Source organism: Cariama cristata, unplaced genomic scaffold (genome assembly GCF_000690535.1).
Source record: "Cariama cristata isolate BGI_N322 unplaced genomic scaffold, ASM69053v1 scaffold1958, whole genome shotgun sequence".
Taxonomy (NCBI): domain Eukaryota; kingdom Metazoa; phylum Chordata; class Aves; order Cariamiformes; family Cariamidae; genus Cariama; species Cariama cristata.
Genome location: NW_009632618.1, coordinates 1 through 12,187, shown reverse-complemented (window position 1 = coordinate 12,187; position 12,187 = coordinate 1). Strand labels below are relative to the sequence as shown.

Here is a 12,187-nt window from a genome sequence, read left to right as displayed (position 1 = left end):
AGAGTGAGTGAGAGACTGCATTTAGAGCTTTGGTGAACAGAAATTGTCAAGATGAGGAAGACTGTGAACTTGTGATTTCTGGCAACAGAAATGAGGTTTCTTTTCCACCTGCAGATCTGAAATGGCAGGTCAGGTATAGTGCCCTGAGGACAGGTGAGGAGCAGCAAGATCCACTAGAGGAGGCATCAGAACCCAGCTTAACCTTAACCAATTAAGAGGAAAAGGAGTGTGATTGTCATCAAAAACTCCCTGCTCTGATGGAGGCACCCATGTACTGTGACTTGTTGCCTATGGAGGTTTGCTGCTTGGGAAAGACTAAGGGTTGCTGCAGGGGGTTGTTACCATATTTCTGTAGTAGTGCCTAGAGCCTTTCCCTTTAGAATGATATTAAATCATATGGAGCTGGCTGTTCAATCACAGCTACTTAGCAACACTTGAGAGTCATCACTAATTCATTTGATAAGTTTCTTTGCCAAGTCCAAAGTGTTTGTATTCTTGTTAGGAAAAAAAAGGTGTTTTATAAGTTTCCTAAAAATTTGGCTATTATTGGAGTTTTACTAGCACAAATACATGCAGTCAACACAAGTGCCTTATGTATATTACTGCAAGGCTTTACTTTTTTTTTTTAAACGAATATGGATGCTTGGGAAAATGTAAGTGTAAATTATGCATCTAGGACAGTTGCTCCCATGAGGTTCTGCATGTATTGTTCCTCTCTGTACTTACAGCACTTCATAGGGCCTACTGATGTTAGGTTCTCACAGCTCTGTCTCCTTGCATTGGTTAATTTGCAGACAACTTGAGTGTTGCAGTTTAAGTTGAGGTATAAGTTCAGCTGCAAAGATAGCAAAACCAAAGAAAAACATTTTATTTTGCTTTATCAGTCATGATTTACCTCCTCACTTTAAAGTGATACGCAGACTGAATTTAGTTGTGTTGAAGTAAGCGTTGCGTGAAAGTAGTTTCACTTAATCCATGACCTTACGCTTTTAATTTATTTTGGTGGTAACAACAGTCAAAAGGAAAAAAGAACATGGATTTATTTTTTTTTCTTTAGGGTAACACAGAACAAATTACTTTCATTTCAGCCATGAAACAACCCTTCCAACCTCCCTCTCCCCCCCACCCCAAATTTGGCTATAAAATTGCAACCTGTAGTTATTTATCATTTGAGCCAATAACATTTATTTGTTGTTTGTTTGGTTTTGTTTTACTTCATAAATAAAATATATTGATAGTTCTTTCAGTACATCTCCCTTTAAATCTATTTTGTAGTGCAATAAATTACATATTCTAGCAGATCAGAGTAGATGTTAATCTCACATTGCTCACCAGAGGATTTGCTTACTGTTGTGATAGAACTAAATGGACTCAAAGCAGGGTCAACTAGTGTAGGTTGCTCAGGACTGTGTCCTGTTGAGTTTTGAGACTCCAGAAGCTTACTGAGAAGCCTGTTCCAGTGTTTGACCACCCTCACAACAACAAAAGAAGTTCTTTCTTATATTTAAATTGAATTTATTTGATTTCAATTTGTGCCAAATTTTGGTTTGAATTTTGGGGAAGAATCTGCAAATGTTTTTGCTGATGAGTGTATTTTATGTAGGAGATAAATTCATGGGATATAAATGAGAAGCATTCTGCCACACAGATGAGGGAAATCTGGGTAACTCAAAGCAGCAGGTTACTACTTCGAGCTAAAGGCATCAAAGAACAAATCATATTCTGTGATCTTAAGAAATAGGTAGTTTTAAATAGGTTTTGTTTATGCAGCATTACAGATACTGAGATGCACAATAAAACACTACACACACCAGCAGACATCTCCCCTTAAGTCCGAATTTTTTTTCTCTAACTGCCAGCTGTTTCTGGGGTACTTTGTATCACTGCTGGAAACTGACATTGTGCAGAATAAATCAAACTTGTGTTCAGTACATACGATATTTCTTTGCAGAGTTGTTATATACATTAAACAGCCATTGTGATTAAAAAATATTTGAAAAAAGTTATTTTTGTGCTGTTGAAAACATTAAAGTGCTTTTTTTTTCTTCGGTGTCCACCATTAACATGCAATAGGAATTACGCGTATTTGGGTAAAGTTTGACCTTCTGCTATCCAAACCCTGCCCAACAGGTAGGGAATCTGAGCTTCCCCCAAAAGAAATCAACTTTCCATGCTTGCTAGACGTTTTGAATTACTAGTTGAATTTACTGAGACTTGCATTGGAAACTAAATTTATTTTCTCACCATGCTTTGTAACAGGGATTTTTGAAAAGACATTCCTTTCAAGAAGCTGAAATTCTACGTCAGCTGTATTATTCATCGTTCCCAGACTTATACCGCTTCAGCATTCAGTGTCTGCAATACAAGACTGAGATGTTGGAAGCCTTTGTGATTATGCAGAGCATTAATATGCTGCAGGGCCTTATCCCACCTAAGGTAAAGTAGTGTGGATTTTTTAATATTTACTTAATCTAATGGAGGTAATTTTAAGTCATGAGGTTTTGTAGAGAGGAGATTCTGTGATGACTTGGAATATAAATGAAGATGCAGGTTAGTAAGGAGTACCTTCTTTTTCTTCAGAAAATAATAGCTAGGATGTGCACTCTTTTACATTTGGATTTGATGTTAAGCACTGACCTGGAGTATGCATCAGACAGCAGTTTTCCTTAAGGTTTTTTTGCATGGATTATTATCAGATTATAAACTAGAAGTTAAACAAATCAAATGCTATACTGGGTGATTAAAAGTGATATTTAGAGGATGCTTTTCTGTATTTTGTGCTCTACATGATATTGATTCAGTCTGTTCATTGATGAAGACGTCAGTAAATTTGAATATGACTGAAGGCTTTTAACCTGGTGTTACTAATGTAGAATTTTAAGACTGTTGAAAATAAAACCCTAACTTAATCTTTCAGGAGCAAGGAGGGGAATTGACTCCAAAATATTTGGAAAGGCTATACATCTTCTCTCTTATGTGGAGTGTAGGAGCATTACTGGAACTGGAAGACCGATGCAAAATGGAGTACTGGCTTCGAAACCATGCAACAATAAAACTTGATCTTCCCTGTATCCCAGAAGGCAGGGAAGATACCATGTTTGATTATTATGTGGCATCTGATGGTTAGTAACCCAGCTGGGTGGTATGGAATAAAACTGAAAAGTAATTTTAAAATTGTGCTGCTTTTAGAGAATTAACTCAGAATTTTTTTGTAGCTTACCTTCTTTTGTGTTCCTTAGCAAGTTTGTTTTACAGCTACACTTTACTTTTGGTGTTGCATAAAGCTTTTTCCCTGTTTCCTGTGAGAAATCAGAATATGGATATATTGCTACAGAAAGATGCATGGACTTTGTGCCGATGAATTGTCAAGTGAACAAAAATAGACAAGCCTTATCCTTATCGTAATTTATGTAGGAAAGAGGAGCAATCATCTTAGATCCAACTTGAGATATTCTATGATTATATGATTCTATAATTTTGGTCTGAATTTACAGAGTGGGATTATTGTATGTGAGAGAGAGGCACTGACAGATGAGTTAACTTAATGGAAAATAAAAGAAGCAATGATGCCTTGTATTTCTAAAACATTAACTTAATTTCTTTCTTATTAGGTAAATGGATGCACTGGAATACACGTGTTGAAGAGTATGTATATCCCAGTAGCAGCACTCCAGAGTATGGCTCCATTCTTGTGCCTAATGTCGACAATGTGAGAACAGATTTCCTTATTGAAACCATCGCAAAACAGGGCAAGGTACTTTTTCTATATTTCACATTTAAATAGCACTGACAGTACACATGACAAAGTTTTTGAATTAGAAGTGAAATATTATATTATTGAAAAAGAACAACTTTTTTTTTAACATAAAATTGTGATTCCAGGAGCTAGATTCATGTAAATATGCTTAAACTCTTGAATACTCACTGCTTCCAGACTTTATCTTCCCCTCACCCATCCTTTCTGTAGTGGAAATAACCACAATTACAGCTGAGATCAGGTCAGAACAGAAACGGTTTTTTCATGTAGCTGTTGCAGCTGGGGTAGCACATGGGGCAGCAGAGTGCCAGACTCTGCTGTGAGCTCTGCCCACATGGCACAATTACAGAGTTTATGTATCTTTAGATTATGCAACCTGTTCTTCACCAAAACTGTGTCAGATAGGCAGAATATGGTAAATAACAACAGCAATTGAAATCTTTCAGATATTGAGGCTCTAGACCGTACGTCCGTTTTCAAATAATCAACTTTACGAATAATCCGTTCCTTTGTTAGTTAAATTATGCTGACTGATGTGGCCATTAACTGCAAATATTTCTAACTTGTGAGGCCTGCAAAAGAATATGAGACATTAACTATTTTGCTTCTGCATGTCCCTTATTGAGAATTCACTTTACGTAACTTTTCTAGTTTCATTTCAGTTTAAAAGCTAAATGGAATTGCTGAGACTGTCAAGACACCCACCTTTTGTGTTTCATCTTATTTCAATGTTGTCTTTGTCTAGGCTGTCCTACTAATTGGTGAGCAAGGAACTGCAAAGACTGTTATCATCAAAAGTTTTATGTCAAAATATAACCCTGAAAGCCATATGGCTAAGAGTTTGAATTTTTCATCTGCAACTACCCCATTAATTTTCCAGGTATAGTAGTCATTCACTTTCTAATACAACTCGACTGAATTCAGAGATTGTTCTGAGAATTTGCCAGGAGAATGGTTGTGAAAGTGGTTTATTTAATTGAAAGTGAGTGCAGAAACAAAAAAGCACCTGGTCAAAAGGACTAAGTGTCCTAACACATGATTTAAAAGACGTCTGTAAAAACCATGTTCCCTTCAACTTCTTTGGTAGTTACTGAGCTGTTCTTGGGCTATTATAGTACCGTGCATATTATTTGCTTCATTTCGTTTAATGTTTTTATGTCAAATGTATCAGTTCTCACTAATTGGTTAGAGCTGTCAGTGGGTTCCCTCAGATTTCACTAAAAGCCATGAGTAAAATAAGTGCTATCCACAGCAATCTGTCATAAAAAAAGTGCTGTCTGCAATTTAAATTTCGGTAACTTAAATTACTCGTTTAAAAAGAAATACATGCAGTGCAGCTGCTCTAAATAGAACTATGAATACTTAAATCCTGAACTGTACTCCCTGTCCAAATTTCTACTGAGTTACTTTGAATTATTTCAAGTTTCTTTAACCCGTTGGCAATATATATGGGAAATATTTTTAATGTGGTTTGATATGCCAAGCCAAAGCACCATCTGTGCTGTAATAAGAAGTGCTGTCTATAAGCTTGATGCATCATCTCTCATCTGACTCTATAGCATAGTAGAAACTATTAACATGTTTAATATACAAGTATGTAATTTTGATCTTATTTTCCTTAGTAGTTCTCCTTCTATTCGTTGGGCTATAGAAACAAAAAGTAGTGTTGGTGTATCTATTTTATAAAAATCTTGTATAATTGCATAAAAATAGATGTCAAGATTATTGATTATGATAGTCTGTTGATGATCAAGACATCTGAAATAGGTGTGCAAGTCTAACAATCAAGACTCTGATAGCCATCTAGACCAAAACATTGTCTGTTACAACACATGTGCTTTTAAATTATTCTGAAAACTTGCTCTTACCTCTGCCACTTCTGTAAGAAGGCTTTCCAGGCTACTGTACAGGAGCCTCAGCACAATGTAAGAATGCGGATGTTTAAATTTGCACTAAAGAATAACTATGCATGGGTAAGTGAGGTTTCATTTGATATGGAGTAAATAAAAACTGGACCTTAAGAAGAATGGAGCAATGGAAAGTTGATGGGAAGAAAAGTAGTGATATGTTTACTGTTAAGCAAAGTTACTTAATCAAATCTGTTCATGTATGTGAGTTTAGTTATCTCTGTATGCTTTTATGAAGTACATTGATGTCTGCTAGAAAGGTCTTCAAGAATCATATCTTTCAGATCTGGCAGATGATTACTTTTAATCTTTATCGCTAGTAGCTGTCAATTTTACTGATAAATGAATAAAATGAAAGAAAAGTTCGAAATGGTTTCAAAATTATGAAACTGTTAGACATGATTGTCTACACTAGACATTTGTTATATCTGATACCAACCTAATGCTGTTTAGCATGAGATTTCAGACATTGTAGTTGAACTAGTGCAATTACCTCCAGCAGATGTTTTGTCTAAACCTTCCTTAGTAAAAGTCTGTGTAACAAAACCATCAATGTGTTTAAATGATTGAATCATGTATGACAGGAAGGGGTCTTTGTAACTGTGCTAATAATTGCTTTTTAACAGCGTACCATAGAAAGTTATGTGGACAAGCGCATGGGCACAACTTATGGTCCGCCTGCAGGCAAAAAGATGACAGTCTTCATTGATGATGTGAATATGCCCATAATCAACGAATGGGGTGATCAGGTTAGTTTGTAAAAGAGGAAAAGAGAAGGCAAAGTAGCTTTTCTTTCTTTCATTGCTACACTGAAAAACTGGCTTCTCTTCTCAATCAGGCAGTAGGGTGTAAATTTGATATGTAGAGCTTAATTTTTAAACAGTCTTTTTAAAGAACCTGTCTAATTTTATATTGTCATGAATGAAAATAAATATATTGACTACAAGAAGCAGTTTGAGTACTCCTTAGAACATGCCTGTATAATTTTAACAATTTTTTTTTAGCAACAGTCATTTTTAATCAAAATTAATTAGAAAAAACCTTTGGCACACAAATTGTGATAGCAAACTGGCTGTGTGGACAATAATTAAAATATTGTGAATGCGGAAAGGTAAGAAGTGACTTCTCTGCTTAGAAAAAAATGCAAGTAATCATTATGTACATTGGCAAGATTGTTCTGAAGTATATTGCTTTGGAAACTAATGTTAGAATTTCTAGAGAAGTATAGTCGTATAATATACTGTCTGTGGGATGTTTTCATCTAGTCAAACAGAAAAGCCAGGGGGTCTATTTATGACTAAGCAAAGGAATCTTGTATTCTTTTGTATGGAAGTAATTCTGTGTTGCAGATTGAAAAACCGTGGTTGTGATTGTTACACATGGAAATTTCATCAAAATATTTGGTAGCAAATGCAACATGTGAAGATGTATCAGTTTTGGCTCGATTAGAACAAACTGGAAATTTTGTGTTAAAAGGGAGAAGTGTTTCCAATACAATAGTATTGGAAATTGTGCAGCATTCAAGCAAGAATGAAGTATGAAGGATTGATTCTAAGCTAGGGATTCCCCTCTACTCCTAGGATTTTTGTCCATAGATATTACCAATAAAAAGGACGATCTAAATGTGTTTATTCCTAGCAGTGCATTTTTCTCGTGAAGCAAATAAGCAGAAGTTTGGGAGACAAAGTAACGATATATTCTTTATTAGGTCTTTCAAGTACATAGATATGTTTTGTATTTAATTTAGTTGTGTGTATAATATTCTAGTATATAATACCTGGTTATTTTACAGGTCACTAATGAGATAGTTAGGCAGCTGATGGAACAGAATGGACTGTATAATCTGGAAAAGCCTGGTGAATTTACCAACATTGTGGACATTCAGTTTTTGGCTGCCATGATCCACCCTGGGGGAGGTCGCAATGATATTCCACAGAGGCTGAAGAGACAATTTTCTGTATTCAACTGTACTCTGCCTTCTAATTCTTCCATTGACAAAATTTTTGGTAAAGGGAAATTAGCTTTGTATCCATTCCATTTTTAAAAACTATAGTTGATTTTTCTTCATCCCTCTATTTATAAACATTATAATTAAAATTGAGGCTTAATCCCCCTCTGATTTGCTTACCAGCATTTTTCCTTCAGTAATCACTCCCCACCTGGAATTTCAACAATCTGTAAGTTTTTCAGGTCCAGTCACATCTCTGAATCTATTGGGATACTAAGTGTTAGGAAGAATGTCATGAAGGCCATACCTGGTTTTAGTGACAATGCTGGAGAGTTGCTAAGGTGCTACTGGTACTAAGAATGAGTGATTAATGACTAGACTTTCACAAACAACAGGATCATATTGGTCTTGGAGAACAGATTAGCTATGGAAAGGCTGTGGAAACTATTTTGGTAGAAAAAACCCATTTTTAACACACAGTTAATTAAGAGCTAAATACCCAGTGAACTGGTGGCAGAATGGTGTTAAGACCAGGTGAATGAAGATTTGATTGAAGACTGGAAAGCCATGTCAACAAATTAGAAAAGGTTTTGGGAATTAAAAAAAGAAAAATAAACTTAAGATGATCATAGCTCTTGGTGTTGCACTAGTGTGTCTTAGAAAAATCTTTCATTTGTCAATTTTTTTTCACAGGTATAATTGGAGAAGGGCACTATTGTAGTGAGCGGGGATTTTCAGAAGATGTGAAGAAAACAGTATCCAAATTGGTTCCACTGACACGCAGGCTGTGGCAGATTACCAAGCTAAAAATGTTGCCCACACCAGCCAAGTTCCATTATGTCTTCAACCTTCGAGACCTCTCAAGGATTTGGCAAGGAATGCTGAACACTACATCAGAAGTGATCAATGAACCAAAGGTAAGTGCAGGACGTCAGTGGCTTATTAGTGTATAATTAGTGTAGCAAAGAGAATGAAGAGTCTAACTTCTTGGCATTTGAGTTTGCTTTAGGAAAATATAATTTCTAATTAAAGAAGTTTTTCTCCTTTTTTTTGGAGGGAAAGATGTTTTAGTCCAGCTTTTACAGTACCAACTGAAATGACATCTTTGTTTCATAACTACAACAAGAAATACTGCTTTTGACAGAAGGTTTGCTTCTATCTACCTGTTCTATTACAAATGCTAATTTTTTGAAAGAATCAAGCAAAGAAAATTATGAGTAGCAATGAACTTATTTTAACCCAATGAAAATGAATATATATAGGTTAAAAAAATAAACAATTCCCCCCTCTCCACTAGTGTCTTGAGGCTTTCAGTCACTTCCTAATATCTGGCTTATGGCTTAAAAGGAAGAAGCAGTAACGAGTCATAGTCATATTTTTTTTCAATAATCCACCTGTCTTCCAGAAAAGCTCAATGCTTTATGCATCATTTCTCTGTTAATTGTTTTAAGGAAAAGTCATTTAGTGATTTGAGCACTGAAACATGAAGTGCTGGAAAAGCAATATTTGTGGTAATCATGGAAAATTTGTTATACTTTTTGGGTTATATAATCACTTAATGTTTAGTGTACTTCTCTGCTTGTTGAATAAGCTCCTGAATTCTTCTACATCTAAAATTTAAATTTTAGAATTGAGTTTAATTTCTGAAGGTAAAAATATACAGCACTAAGATGATTATATCTATATATATTCTCAATGTCTTTTGAAGTATAACAAACAGTTGCTTGAAATCTGATTGTATAATTTTACATATTAGTTCTGAGACTTGACATAGTATGTGTCATTCATACAAAGTACTGTAGGCTCAAACAAGAGGTCTTCAAGGAGTACTTTTAACTTTTTCTACTACTGTGTAGTAATAGTGTAGGGTTAAACCCAGTGCTGCTAGAATTAAGAACCTGACAGGTTTTCCTTCTCCCTCCTGTTACCAAACTGAAGGACTTTAAAGGTATATTGAATTTGGAGAAGAAATACTATAAACAGTTACACATTATTTTTTTCTCTTAACTACTTTAGATATAGTATTGGGAGTGACATCTGTGTTTGGCCTGAAATTATTCATGCCATGATGCTATTATTTCTACCCACCTTCTACTTAATGACCAGTTAAAATGGTTTGTCAGTGCATAAACATGTTAACAGGTATGGATATGGTTTTAGGGCTAAGGAAATAAAATCTTAATTTTGTAAATGCACTCTGATTTGGAATGCTAGATTAAGGCTTCTTGCACAGTTAACTGAATGTAAGCTTAAAATGATATTGAGCAGAATGAGAAGCTCAAGGTATCTCTCCTGAATAAACCAAAAATACTACTGTTTCTTTTCTAGTGTTAATATAATTTTAAAATAAAAAAAAGCATGGCTTTTAAATTCGCATAGCTTTGTTACAAGCCTAATCTGACTGAAATGTGCTTTTTTTTTTTTTTTAAATATAGGTACTGCTAAAACTATGGAAGCATGAATGTAAGTGTGTTATTGCTGATCGTTTCACAACCTCAGAAGATGTAAAATGGTTTGACACAGCTGTGGCAAAACTCGTTCAGGAGGAATTTGAAGAAACAAAAGCTTTGCTGGATCCTGAAATTGATGTGTTCTTTGCTGACTTCTTAAGGGATGCACCTGAAAGAACTGGTAAAGATGGACTCTGATAACCATGGAGATGGCAAGAATAGGGAAGAAGATATGATAAAATAGATGCAAATAGAAATATGTCTTAAAAATGCATAGTAAGTTTATACATCAAGGGTGGCTGTTCTGTCCCGTGACTTAGAAGATAGTCTGTTACCAGCTGCAGTACATCTTTATATTCATGGGATTTTTAAGTTCATATTTATATCCAGGTTATCCGTATAGGAGAGCCTTGCTTCCATTTCTATCGATGCAGTAGATAGACAAAACTGCCAAATAGTGAGCATGAGTCTGTATTATTCTACAATGATGAAAGAAGTGTGGTATGAATGACTTGAAGTGGTGGGGTTCAGTACTACATAAAGGATAGCACTCTAGCTACCATCCCCTAGAAACCTGGTAGAAGAATACTATCTCTGGGCTAATCCAGTACTTGTTAGGAAATACCCGGTATGTGATTTTGTAACAAATGAGTATTAGTAAAACTTCTTGAATTATCCATATGACTTATAACAATGTCTTTATGTCTTTTAAATAAAGCCATTTTGTCACTGACCTTGCTAAATGACCTGGGAATATTTGTCAGTTGATGCAAAAGAACAGAAAACAGTTGTTGAGTTTTGGGGAAAGTCGTTATTTAAGCCATTGGATGATTCAATTATCTGTGTTCATATCACTAATGATGGATAGTGGAGGCAATAAAATGTTGACATGAGTGGTCAAATGCCATTTAAATCTCTTTTTGGATAATTGAACTAGTCAGAAGGCAGTGACAAAAGGACAGTAAAGGATAGGAAATGTTTGATTGAAAGGAATCAAACAGAAGTAAAAACAAACAGGTGTGAGAAAGTAGTCAAATACATCCTTAAGTAACTTGCTAAACTGCAGTAATGTAGAGAGGACTGAAATAAAAGTTGGAATTCATTCTGAGGGAGTGGAGAGTGACTTTTAATGTGAAAATTTGAATCTACTCTTCAAACCATTATGTTGAACTGAAAAATAAATGCAAAAAGAAGCATGTATTTCTCAAAATAACTTGCTTCCTGGTGACAGTTTAAATGTGCCTGCACTGTAATGTGCCTTTTAGCATGAGACTTCATGTAAATACAAAGTAGGAGGCCCTCATTTAGAAAGAGTATGTTTTGTCTTCAATATATTTGTCAGAGCCTTGAGAACCCCTTCCTGTTTTGGCTTTAAGTGAAAAGAGTAGCAAGGGTAATTTTGTTTCAGTTGTCCCTTTAATGGAATTTAGTCTTGCCCATTATGATGGAAGTATAAGAACAGCAACTGGATTTCTGAGCTCTTAAATATATAAAAAAATACAACTGACATCAATTTCAGATAAGCCTATGCTCAGGTTAGTGATACATTCACATATACTCCCTGTAGCTCTGGGTCGTACAGTCACAATGCATTTGTCTCTGAGAGAAATACATGAAGACGAGATGAAGTAATTCGAACATCAACTTTTAGATCGTAGCTTCACAGAAATTGTTAGTGGTACTAGTGTTCTCAAGTACCTCAAACTATTCAAGGGTGTTTTTTACCAGTTAGTTTTGACATTGTTATTTAGTGTTTTATATATTTTGAAACTTGAGACTAGAGAAGAGTTTAAAATAATATATTACACTAACTGCCTCTGTAAATAATGTAAATGTCTGCCCTTTCTTAGGTTTAGTACTTGATCATACTGTCTTTTGACATTAATAATAAAACTGCAGGAACAGGATTGAGCTTATAATTCTCTTAAACGGTTTGAAACTGTAGAAACATCACTATAGTTTAACTACTTGCTGTATTCCTTGTTAATTCCTTATCAGTAGCTGAGTCTTTTAGATGCCTCATTCAGCTTATTTCCACCTGGAATACTACTTTTGTTTAACCATTGTTTTTGCAGGTTAAAGTGAAAAGTCAGTTAATTTAATTAGATCTTAATCATAGAATCAT

The 12,187-nt window shown here is 35.0% G+C and overlaps 1 protein-coding gene across 1 annotated transcript in view; it reads left to right on the top strand.

Annotated features, from left to right (window-relative positions):
- The window catches only part of LOC104166458 (dynein heavy chain 5, axonemal-like), a gene marked incomplete at both ends in the record, with an annotated part of 46,746 nt that extends 36,503 nt beyond the window's left edge, over positions 1 to 10,243 (top strand). The window contains 8 exons of the mRNA XM_009706397.1: positions 2,260 to 2,436; positions 2,918 to 3,122; positions 3,612 to 3,754; positions 4,503 to 4,637; positions 6,291 to 6,413; positions 7,457 to 7,670; positions 8,306 to 8,529; positions 10,048 to 10,243. Of these exons, the coding sequence (XP_009704699.1) occupies positions 2,260 to 2,436; positions 2,918 to 3,122; positions 3,612 to 3,754; positions 4,503 to 4,637; positions 6,291 to 6,413; positions 7,457 to 7,670; positions 8,306 to 8,529; positions 10,048 to 10,243 (1,417 nt within the window). The remainder of the gene's footprint in view (positions 1 to 2,259; positions 2,437 to 2,917; positions 3,123 to 3,611; positions 3,755 to 4,502; positions 4,638 to 6,290; positions 6,414 to 7,456; positions 7,671 to 8,305; positions 8,530 to 10,047) is intronic.
- Positions 10,244 to 12,187: the final 1,944 nt, after the last annotated feature.